This window comes from Bidens hawaiensis, unplaced genomic scaffold (genome assembly GCF_021521415.1).
Source record: "Bidens hawaiensis isolate Kalapana, Puna unplaced genomic scaffold, B.hawaiensis_p1.1 tig00017856_1, whole genome shotgun sequence".
Taxonomy (NCBI): domain Eukaryota; kingdom Viridiplantae; phylum Streptophyta; class Magnoliopsida; order Asterales; family Asteraceae; genus Bidens; species Bidens hawaiensis.
The window spans coordinates 167,440-179,819 of record NW_027492693.1 but is presented as its reverse complement, the minus strand read 5'-3'; the positions used below and the strand labels follow the sequence as shown (position 1 = coordinate 179,819).

The 12,380-nt window shown below is 32.3% G+C and overlaps 1 protein-coding gene across 1 annotated transcript; it reads left to right on the top strand.

Annotated features, from left to right (window-relative positions):
• Positions 1 to 7,623: 7,623 nt before the first annotated feature.
• On the top strand, positions 7,624 to 8,321 carry LOC143554829 (ATP synthase subunit beta, mitochondrial-like). The gene is made up of 2 exons (XM_077044504.1): positions 7,624 to 7,983; positions 8,078 to 8,321. The coding sequence occupies exons 1-2, from the start codon at positions 7,624 to 7,626 to the stop codon at positions 8,186 to 8,188; spliced, it is 471 nt and encodes a 156-aa protein (XP_076900619.1). The 3' UTR covers positions 8,189 to 8,321.
• Positions 8,322 to 12,380: the final 4,059 nt, after the last annotated feature.

Genomic DNA, 12,380 nt, shown 5'->3' with positions numbered 1-12,380 from the left:
CGAACTTCGCTGATAACACTGCTGATTAACTTCGCTGATTCTTAACTTCGCTTGAGGTAAGCGAACTTAAGAGGTAGGCGAAGTTGTAGAGAACTTCGCTTGAATTAGGCGAACTTGAGAAGGTAGGCGAAGTTGTGGATAACTTCGCTTAACCTTATATCTTCGCCAAAACCCTACGAACAGTGACGGCAACTTCGCCTGATGAACACGAAGTTTCTGCAGATCTGTAAATCGGATTTTAACGAGGTTTTTGACGGTGTAAAAGCTTGAACACGATGGTAGGAGGTAAGAATGATCAATAACACAGAAAACACGTCCCGCGAATAGTCGAAACGGGACGATTTCTACACCCGCGTGAATATCCCGAACCACACAATCGAGCAAACGCTCTGATACCAATTGTAGGTTCCCTGGACGGATCACACGAGATATCGCGGTCTACTCAGGTGCGGAATCCCTGCGTAGATCGTTACGAGCGTAGAAAGCAAATCAAACAAACACGATACGATAAACGAACACGTTATATTGATAACCGAACACGTGATACGATATCACTATTACAGACTCACGTTACCGAACAAACTCGTTAACCAAAACTGCTAACAACTATCAACACGATTAACCCTAAACCAAGCCGTAAGCTTGTATTTATATACACGACAACTTCGCCTGATATGTTCAGGCGAAGTTGTCCATAACTTCGCTTGTTCAACAAGTTCGCCTAGGCGAACTTGTTAAAAACTTCGCTTTAAACAAAAACATAAATAACATTACAGACTCGATTACAGACACTAGACTATGAACTACTGACATTTATGCACCAACAATTTTATTAACTATCTTAAGAATTGTTGTAAATTAAACTTTTGCGCATATCATCTCATGAATCAAGTTCCTTTATCTATCACGGTTAACTTCATATTCTAGTCTTAGTTTATTCTCGATCATCATAATTCACTTCAAATGTCTCCTTCAAGAAATTCATTTCAATCTCCAAAATTTGCATGTAACTTTCCTAACCAAAAGATATAATAGAAATCACCTGGATTTATTAATAAAGCTCGATATTAAGTATCTCTTGAATTTATATTTAAAGTTATCAAAACGTATGTTTGCTTCTTTCAAAATGATGGTTTTAAATGTTTTGTAACCCACATGATGAAACGAGTTATGCGGACCATCCGACGATAAGAGTAATTATGGTCCGGAACATAATTATCCAAGTCCTCGCATGGAAATTATAATATGTACAATTATGTGTCATGATTTAGAACCTAAGGTAGCTTGGGTAACGGTACGAATGATGAGATGATAAGGACATGGTGGATAGCCGTTGGTACCTCCTATATATAAATGCCCTTATCGGATTGTTATTTGAAGCGTTGCTTTGGTTATTAGAAGTTTTATGTTATCATAATTTCCTTAAAAGTTTAAATTATTTTCAAAATGAATGTTTTGGTTTTCTTTAATTTTGGGACGAAATTCCCTAAAGTAGGGGAGACTGTAACATCTCGGATTTTTCAAACCCGTATTCGTTTACGTTTAACTCGATTCGGGAAAGTATTCGGATCTTTTTTATTAATAAAATTATGAATTTATTAGTGAAATAATTATTTTTATCTTAGTTTATAATTCTTTAACTTTCATTAGTGCCAAATAGCCTTTAGAAACCTTTAAAATCGTTTAAAACAGCTAAAAATCGCATTTATAAAAGTACATGGACTATTTTTGACCCAAATCTCAAAACTTATGCCCCAAGATAACTTATATAATATTATAACATGTCCATTTTCTTACCTTAAATATTAAAAATGATTTTTTTTTATTATTAATTGGTTCAATTTTGTTATTAATTGATTATTTTGTTTCCTTATTCGTTTTTAGCATGCAAATCACTTATTTTAGACATAAATCGGGTGAATTAATGTACAAGAAAACTAATACAATTAAAATACATGTCCATATTCATTATCCCTTGATCAAGCACGAAATTTACTGCATATAATATTGATTTCGTCATTAAATGCTTATTCGGTTTTCAAAACGAGTAAATTAACTAAATATAGTTCGTTTTTGTGTTCCTTATATAAACAAAGCTAAATTCTTCTCCCACAAACTTCCCTAAACCCTAATATATGATCTCCAGCCGTCACCTACCTCCACCCTTCATCATCTTCTTCGGTTTTTGATTTATTGTTGAAAATACGCTTATAAACGGTTGACTTTGCATACGTATGGACCTTTGACTCTTCGTTTCTCTTGATCCTTTCACTTTCCGGGTAAGTTGTAAACTAATAAATCGTTCATACATATTCCTTATTCAATAACCTTCAATCAATTTTAGTGGTTGAAGGGTGTTGACTGGTCAATTCTCTTAAAACCCGTTAAAGGGAAAAATAGTCAACAAGTTTAACTTTACGTTTTCTCATGCTTCTGCTCGGATTCAACGTTCGGTCCAGAAGAATTTTATTCTCGTAACATGATTCTAAGGCTACTGACCAAAACCCGACTTCCAACTCGCTGTTCGGATTCTGGTCAGTACCAGCTCGCTTAAACGTTTAATTTAACATAACTTGAGTTCTACGCATCCGTTTGGATTGATTCCAGCGGAATTAAGTTCCTTTTTATTTATAGTTTCATATTACAAAGTTTCAGGTTTTTAATCGTTAATCTCGTTCGACGCATATTGGATGACTCGCTTAATCTTTAGTTCGTTTATCTTAATTATTAATCACTTGCCTTTAATCTAAGGTGAGTTTGACTATTCCCTTTTTTATAGAATGTTTTCAAACATTTTGGAGACATATGCGTACTTACTTATATTTTCTATCCTATATATACACAAAATCGCAAACATAATCATTGTGTGAATATCAGTTGAATGATATTTGCTAATTGCTACTTGTTTAAGTGTGTTTGTATTCTATCAAGTCTTGGATTCTCATTAGTATGATCATACAAGCGTCTTAGTAACCAGAGCCCGATTCGCTTGGCGAAGGTAAACTGACAATTTTAGTCATTGTAATCAATGTCCGATTCGCTTGGTAACGATTCTTTGGCACACTAGCACGATTTGGTTATATACATGTTTTGTTATGATTTGATTGATTACTATCACATGGTTGGTTTGCGCATTTATCACTTATCACTTATCAATTATCTATCATATATATATTTTTTGTTGTGTCAAAATTGGTGATCATCTCACTCAACATGTGTTGTTGATAAACTCCATTTTTTACGCATATGCAGGTTGTTTGTATTGAAGATTGAAGTTGGACACGTAGACGAGACTTTAGGATATAATCAAGTTAACCTTTATTTGAGATTATGATTGTATATCTTAAACTGTTTATTGTGTTTGGATATTGTGTGTATAATTGAAATCAAATAATTAATTAGATATTGTCACGTTTATATCATGATAGTATCTTCGAGCTGTGAGCAATCGGATCACGCCCCGACATTTCCGCCTTAGGTTGGGGTGTAGCAACACTCTAGTAGTTAAAGGCCATGATACTGTTGGTCAAATCATCTAGTAGGAGATCCGAACCATTTTTCGTCTGATTTTTCGATAAAAAGGTCCATTCTCTTTATAAGAAAAACGAAATAGAACCAATAAAATCAATAAAAAAATATCAATCTCATCCATCTCACAAGTATCATTCCAAGTCTCGTCAATCGAATCACTTTTCCGAGAAATACGAGACATCTAAGTAATACAACTAAAGAGATGAGAGATTTATTCATCGATAAGAAAAATAAAAAAACGTGACAACTTGATAAACAATATATGTGTGAAATATTTTATATATGATTACCTTGAATACTCCATACAATTAACAAAGGAAAATCCCCTAAATAGCCACTTTGACCCCTCCATTTCAAATTTTAGCCATCACTTTCATAAAATCCCGAAAATAGCCACCTAAACCATCAGATCCAATGTTTCTTCATTAGTCGTTGCCGCTATAGCCCTACCAACTGACAAAAGTCGTGGATCCTACTTAACAAGATGAATCCAACAAAACTGAAAATGGATTCGACGGAAGATAAGATGGATCCGACAAAACACCCTCTCTCTTTTCTTTCTCTCTCTTAAAATGAAAACTCAAATTGTTATGAAGAGAAATGGAAATGGAGATGAAGATTAAACATATATCTTATAAGAACATAAGATTTGTACGGACCAGGTAGGAAACATAACAATCTCGTCTCCTTAGAATAAATGTTTCTCAAATGCGTCTTGGCAGACATAATTCAAATGGTACCTTTTTGAAAAACTTAAGAATTTGTACGGACCATGTAGAAAACATATACAAAAATCTCGTGTCATTGGATCAAATGTTTCTCAAATGCGTCTTGCCAGATGGAATTCAAAAGACACCCTTTCAAATACTTAAGAATTTGTATGGACCAGGTTGGAAACATAAAAATACCGTTTGGGAACATTGCTTTTGATTAGGAGATTTAAAGAAATAATATGGACGACTCCCTCAACTTTTTAAACTTCTTGGCCAGATTTGTCAGATTCTTTACATGTGTCAGATTTTAATTTGTTGAGAAATCTTGTCGAAACGTTACCCAAAGTGTCGTCCCAATTCAAATTTCTTTGTCCATTCTTTGGAATATTGAAGATTAGTTGTCACTTTCTATTTTCTTTCTTCAAATGGTCTGTTTTAGGAATTTTTTTCCTTAAAAATATCTTTAAAGAAATTCCTTTTTTATTGTTTGTGTTAAAAACAAAAAAACAATATTAAAATTTAATAACCATCTCCACGTGTGTGGAAAAATTAGAATTAAGTTTTTATAAAAATATGTTATTTTATAACTTAATAATTAGAATATAGTTTTTATAAAAGAAAAAAGAATAAAGAAAAGAAAAAGAAAAAAAAACTTGATTAAGAGAATAATTTGTCTTGGAATTTGTAAAAGGTAATTGTTGTATCTTTTTATCAAAATTACCTTATTTAATATTATTTACTTATCTCTCGTCTTTAAATTTTATATTCAGTCTAATCTCAACCACAAAAAACCACTGAATTAAATGAATGTGCGGCTAGGATTTAGTTTTCAAAGTTCTTACAATTCACATGGTTCTCAAATTATCTCATCCCTGTATATATATAGGGGAGAGCTTTTTTGAGAACCATGTTGAGTCTTACAAACTTAAGAACTTCATTCTAGGCCAAATATTTAATTAAATGGATTAGAATATTTGATTGAGATTAAATCCAACAAAAAAGTCTAACAGGAGATAGAATTTATATGAAATCTCACTTATATATATCTATATTATCTTATAAAACATATAGGCGTCCTTTCATTTTCCTGTTTCTCTCACCTTCAGACGCCTGTTTATTAATTGTATTTCACCGCCGATGCCTCGATCATTCAATTCTCCGGCGTCGGTTTATTAATTGTATTTCACCGCCTATGCCTCGATCATTCAATTCTCCGGCGTTCGTTACAATCATTCCGGCGACTTCAATTCATCGGTTACGCCGATCATTCAATGCGTCTCTTCCTTTTTGGCTCTAATCGAAAATTTATTGATTCACATACCTGCTTAAGTAATGGCTGAGAAATTGGGAAGACCCAGTGCTCAAACCTTCATCGAACATCCTGGTAATCTCCTCTTCAACCTCATATTATTCAATTCTCTTCAAATTCGTTACTAATTTAATCAATTTGATGTCGTTTTTTGTTTTCAACTGTGGCCGGCCATCAACGACCCAGATTCAAAAGACCAGTGGGGACCCATAGCCCCTACCAAAGAATCTCAGGCAAAACCCTAATTTTAAATATCTCTGTCTGTACATGAATATATTAGTGCATGGACATAATAGATTGATATGTTCATCATTTACCCTGCATGTATGTGTTTATGTCATAGATTTTAGGTTTTTTGTTGCTATTGTTCATATTCATGTTATTATAACAAGTGACTGATTACTGATGATGAGAAAATGAAGGTGTGATCTACTGATATGTGTCTAAATTATATTCACATAAACACAAATCAAAAAGTTTTAGTGTATTCTAGGTGATCTGGTGGGATTTGAAGTTGTTGTATCCTTAGTGTATTCTTGTTAATTAGTGGATTCATTTATGAACTTGATGAATTAACTGGATATGGACGATGGTCTTTTCACTAACATGTTTAAGTGCAATATTCGTTATTTCAGCAAAGTCAAAGTGATATATGCTAATTGCTCAATTACCAAGCTTTTTTTATTTTATTTGGGTTTGATTAGATGAGTGAAAAGATAGTGTCACTAAGTTTATGCCCATTTAGTTAATGCTGAACATCAGTTAGTTAATTTTTTTTTGCGCGCGTGTTTTTAAGTTTTGCTATAAACTTATGCTTTACTTGTATTACAGAAAGTAGTGCAGGAAGATAATACACTTCTTCCATAATTGAATTTGCAGATGCCGATGAACTTAAGCCAAAAAGAAGGTTCACTTTATATATCGAGTTGCTCGTCTTCTATATTTTTAGTTTCTCATGTTTACATTTGCAATTCTTTTTCCTTATTTAGAACTAATTTTAATGCTTTTCTTCTTGCAGAGGAGCTCTATGAATCTCTAAATCTTATGCTAGAAAGCGACTTGGATACCAAACAACGTATAAATCTCTCATCATTCCTTTTTGTAAGTTTTGTCAATTTTAATTATGAATCGTTGATGTGTTTAATTTTGTATGTGAAAACAATAAGATTACAATAATAATCCAAATCTTTGAATGAAACAGTTTATGTGGGGTTGTATACATGTAAGCGTTAAAACTAGAATTTGGGTAACTTTTAATCTGTTTGACCCATTCTCCTCTTGACTCATATCTTCAAACTTCAGTTGACTCTTTTAATTCCAAATTAACCCGTTCCTAAGTGCTATACTAGATCATTTGTAATAATTTTTTTTATTTTCAACAAGGCTAAAATGCAAAACTGAAACTATGCTATATAATAAGTCATTAGTTAAGCTTTTCAAAAGAAAAAAAAACCGTCATTAGTTATTTTATTTGGCTTCTTTTGACTTTCAATGTCAAATCTATACACAAATAATGTTCAGTTATGCTTTTGAAACGAAATTGATATCCATGTATGATACTTATTGTACCTTTTTGCTCAGTGATAATATTTACTATTTTTCTTCCAATAATTTAATGTAGATTGTCGCTATGAAGTGAATCTTAAAGATTTTGGAGGCCTTCAAGAACGTATTACAACAACTAAAAAGGGTTCTATTACATCCGTGCAAGCTATTTATGTGTCTGCTGATGGTTTAACAGATCCAGCTCCTGCAACCACTTTTGCTCACTTGGATGCCACTACTGTGCTTTCCCGACAGGTTTGCTTCTTTCTATCTATGGGTGGGCCGGATACGAGTCGGGTTGGTTGATATGCAATAGCTTTTTTGATTTTCATTTCTTAGGTTTTACTTAGGGGTGTAAACACGCCGAGCTTAACTGGGCTTTTATCGTTTTTTTAAAGAGTTAAATTACAATAATGCTTTCATGTGCTAAAAATGAAAGGTGCAAACTTTTCAAAACATAAAAGACAATTTTTGTTATTTCCTTAGCTTTAGGACAAAATCTGAAACTAGGTATAAACCTAAAGAATGAAAAGTCTAATTTGCTCTAAAAATAATTTTATTTCATTTTCACATATTACCGAGCTTGGTATTTACCCTGCTGTGGATCCATTGGATTCCACATCGCGTATGCTTTCACCCCATATTTTGGGAGAGGATCATTACAACACGGCTCGCGGTGTACAAAAGGTTCTTCAGAACTACAAGAATCTTCAAGATATTATTGCAATTCTTGGTATGGACGAGCTTAGTGAAGATGATAAGTTGACCGTTGCTCGGGTCCATAAGATTCAAAGGTTTTTGAGTCAACCCTTCCATGTTGCTGAAGTTCTCACTGGTGCCCCTGGTAAATACGTCGAGTTGAAAGAAAGTATCGGTAGTTTCCAGGTTAGTTTATTTTTCACTAAATTATAAAATTATATTGCCTTATTATTAAAGGTTAAAATCGTTTAATTTTGCATCATGAATTGGTTGTTTTTAGGGTGTGTTGCATGGAAAGTATGACGATTTACCCGAACAATCATTCTACATGGTTGGTGGTATCGATGAGGTTATTGCCAAGGCCGAGAAGATTGCCAAGGACAACGCCTAGACTGTAAACGCACTCTTTTCCCAATTTCTTCTTACCGTTTGGAATAATTTGTTGATTTTGGAGTTGGGATTTTTTATTTTGCGAGCCAACTGTTGTGTTGATTTTGCTATAGAGAAGCTGAGACAATGTTCGGTCCCCCCCCCTTTCGGTTTTTATTGGCAGATAATAATGGGGGGAGTGTTGTTGAAGTTGTATAATTTATGTTCATCGCCTCTCGCATTTTCAATGTCTTGTTCTAAAGTACCTCTACTTAATTGGCTGAACTCGAGCATAAACGAATGAAAATTATTGATCGCACAAGATACATGGTCATGCTTCTTTGTGTAAATATATGTTCAGGTTTGCCCACTTAAATATATGCTCGCAACTTGATTAATCAAGTCGCAGTTGTCGCATCAGTCAAGTTAAATGGCTGCAAGAAGCATTGTTAATAAGAGTATTTGGTAATTGAACCCGAGAGACGTATTGATGCGCTATAGCCCAAAATGCGTGTCGCAATGACTTGATTCCAGTTGTATCCTAACATAACATCTAGAGTTGACATCTTTGTTTTTTTTTCTTAAACCGGTTCACGTTAGAACTTTGTTACGATGCTAATAGCATAGGGTTTAATTCGTAATTGTTGTATTAAGTGGTTTCAACTTTTTAGTACTGGTTCCGGGTTTGGTTACAAACTGGTTCAGGTAACTTTCAGTTCTTTTCATAGCATTTTTTTCACATAATCCGAGTCAACTCATTCATCTGTCACCTCTCATTTTTATAATCATATTGTTATAACGTTTATGATCGGATATGCTTTGTCTAATTTAGAGTCTGTTACATGTGGTTGTCAGCCTGTTTACACCACAAGTCTCAGAGTTACAAAAGTATATTTTTATATTGACCGGGCTTGGAAAAGTCAAAGTTGTATCTGATATATTAATTTACAATCAGGGTGAAGAATTTTTATTCTCGGATGTGCCCGAGAAACCAGTTCCATCTTAGTTGCAGGGTTACAATGCTCCCATCCGTCACAGACAATGACTTATTTTGTCTTCTAGTTAATGATTCTGATGAATTTAATCGGTAACTCTTGTTAATCGAAACAAACCCACATTAAAGAAACAAAAGGTTATTTAAAATATTTGATTTTTATTGTTATTACAGTTGGGAAGCTGGTCAAATATTGGCAAGGAAGTTGATGCGAAAGCTTTGGTTCTTGATCCACAGTTAGCAGTTAGCTTCTGAAGTGAAGCAAGAGTTTTTAAATCTGGTCAAAGAAAATAGGAGCTCAAAGAAATATGTGTTTGGCCATGCAAATATGGCCAGACGGTCGTTAAAGAACACCGTTCTTGGTATGTTTTGCTATCTTTTTTACTTTTGGTACTATATGGTTGCCTGTTGACTTTAATAATTCGACTTCTTGGAAAAAAAAAGGTTATCTTGCATCTCTTGAAGACGAAGAAATTACTGAGCTTTTGTTGCACGAATACAAAACCGCCACAAATATGACCAATCAGTTTTCAGCTTTGGCAGCCACACATATGACCGAGCATGCCTGAAGCGGAGAATACTGGAACTAAAATGAGCACGTGTGATACTTGCTGTTGTCACTATAGTTTGGATTTTTAGCTTTTTATGTTGGTACGAGCCAAACCATTACACCTCCACTCGGGTGATTTCACAATGGAAAAATATGTCTTTATGATAACATGTTGTCATTACTTGTCGTATGCATTTTCTTTTTTTGTTTATGCTACAAACTAAATCATATATAGTTGATGTATGGGCTAATAATGGATGAAACTAATGTATTACATATACTCATGCGATCTGTACAATTAAACTAATATGTTTATTTTTGGGTGGACGAATAGTATATAACCTAATTTAATCTAATATCAGTTGCGACACCTGACTTAACTCACCCGTTTTATAATGTCATAGAGTTATTTCTTGTTCATAGTTAACTCTTTAGATACAATTCTAATAGTTTCGTTTTAGATTCTACTATATAAATCATTTGTTCAGTTACACGGCCCATGAGTCTAATCAAACACAATCAAATGCCCGTCAAGCCCCCGCCACAGTTCCCTAAATAGTTACTGACTGAATTCCCGTTGCATCACCCTCGCACCGCAAACTGAACTTATACTGACCGCATCCCCATTGCGTTCCCGCCACAACGCGCGGGCACACCTACTAGTGTGTGTGTGTGTGTGTGTGTGTGTATATATGGTTATGTTAAAATAAAAACTCATTTGTGTTGTGAAAACTCTAGAAACCCATTCTCAACCAAATGTTTTAATTAAAGTGTGAATCTTGTGGTTCACAATTAAAGTTAATAAACAATGTAAATACAAATATAACTTTTTTTCTGTCCTGAAAACATATATAAAAGTTAGTAAAAAAATATAAAAAAATAGTAAAATAATTTTTTTTAATTTTTCGATGTTTTGTATTAAATGTAACATAATATATTACATGTGTAAAAGGAAAAAAAACAATGTTACATAGGGTTTTCACGGGTTTTCACAACTCAAGTGGGTTTTCATTCTATACTTCTCCACACACACACACACACACACGTAAGGGAAATATAGAATAAAAATCCATTTAAATTGTGAAAACCCTATGTAACATTTTTATTTTTATTTTTTTTTGTGCATTTGTAATATATGTTTTTACATTTAATACAAAACATCGAAAAATAAAAAAAATTATTTTTTCAATTTTTTAATAATTTTTTACTAATTTTTACATATGTTTTTTGGTGAGAGAAAATATTATATTTACATTTACTTTTTTTGTTAACTTTAATTATAAACCACAAGATTCAAATTTTAATTAAAAATTTGAATCTTGTGGTTGAGAATGAGTTTATAGAAATCTTGTGAGTTTTTATTTTAACCTAACCATATATATATATATATATATATATATATATATATATATATATATATATATATATATAGGGGATGGTTCAGGAGAGAAATGAGATTACTGTGAGAAATATGAGAATAAATATGAGCCACTAGTTTTATTTTATGTTTTAAATGCTTAAAAATAAATAAGGAAAGCATTAATGCATGCTCTCTCTTCAATTAATATAACTAATAAATATAATAGTTATATATTCAATTAATATAACTAATCAAATTAATATAATTAAAAAATAATAAGAATTCATTTATTTTTATAACTTATTTTTTCTCACTTGAATTTTTATCCTACACAAATACCATTTCTTCATACATTAAAATTTCTTTCTATCCAAAACTAATTTCTTCCAACTCAATATATTAGTATCCATCAACACGTAGTTACATTGTGATGAATAGTACAAAAAACTATCTTACACGTGTTTGCATTAAATATCAATAAAAAGTACACAACCTACACAAAAACATATAACCTACATTTGTTCTAATAATAAGAAAACATATAACCTACACACGAAAAACATATAACCGACACACAAAATTTAGCATCAATAAGCTACACATGCACACGAAAACGTATAACCTACACACGAAAAACATATAACCTACACTCGAAAATTTTATCATACACAAATACAATTTATTCATATATTAAAATTTTTTCTATAGCCAAAACCAATTTCTTCCAACTCAATATTTCAATATCAATCAACATGTAGGTATATTGTGATGAATAATACAAAAAACTATCTTACATATCTTAGCATTAAATGTCAATAAAAAAATATACAACCTAAACAAAAACATATAACACACACTTATTCTAAGAATATGAAAACATATTACCTATGCACGAAAAATATATAATCTACACACATATAGGATATGTGTATCGATAATTAGAGAGTGATTTATTATGGTTATAATAGTTGTATTAATTGAAGAGAGAGAATACATTTATTGTTGCATTTACATGTTTTTCATTTATTTTTAAACATTTAAAACATAAAATAAAACTAGTGGTTCATATTCATTTATTACATTAATTCCATTTCTCTCCTGAACTTAAACCTATATATATATATATATATATATATATATATATATATGTAGAGAGAGAGAGAGTTAGTGTTTTGGGAGATTGAAAAAAATGATGAAGTTAAAGGTGGGTTTTCACTTTTAGAGAGAGAGAGAGTTCCGTTGGATCCATCTTCTTTTAAGTCCATCGGCCTGTTATGTGTCAACATCTTTATCGGTCCGATTGGAATTGG

What these genes read in the sequence shown, in the direction of transcription:
- LOC143554829 (XM_077044504.1), top strand. Translation starts at nt 7,624, where the DNA reads ATGAAAAGTCTAATTTGCTCTAAAAATAATTTTATTTCATTTTCACAT. An exon ending in AAAGTATCGGTAGTTTCCAG is followed by an intron (nt 7,984 to 8,077) that starts GTTAGTTTATTT and finishes GGTTGTTTTTAG; the next exon opens with GGTGTGTTGCATGGAAAGTA.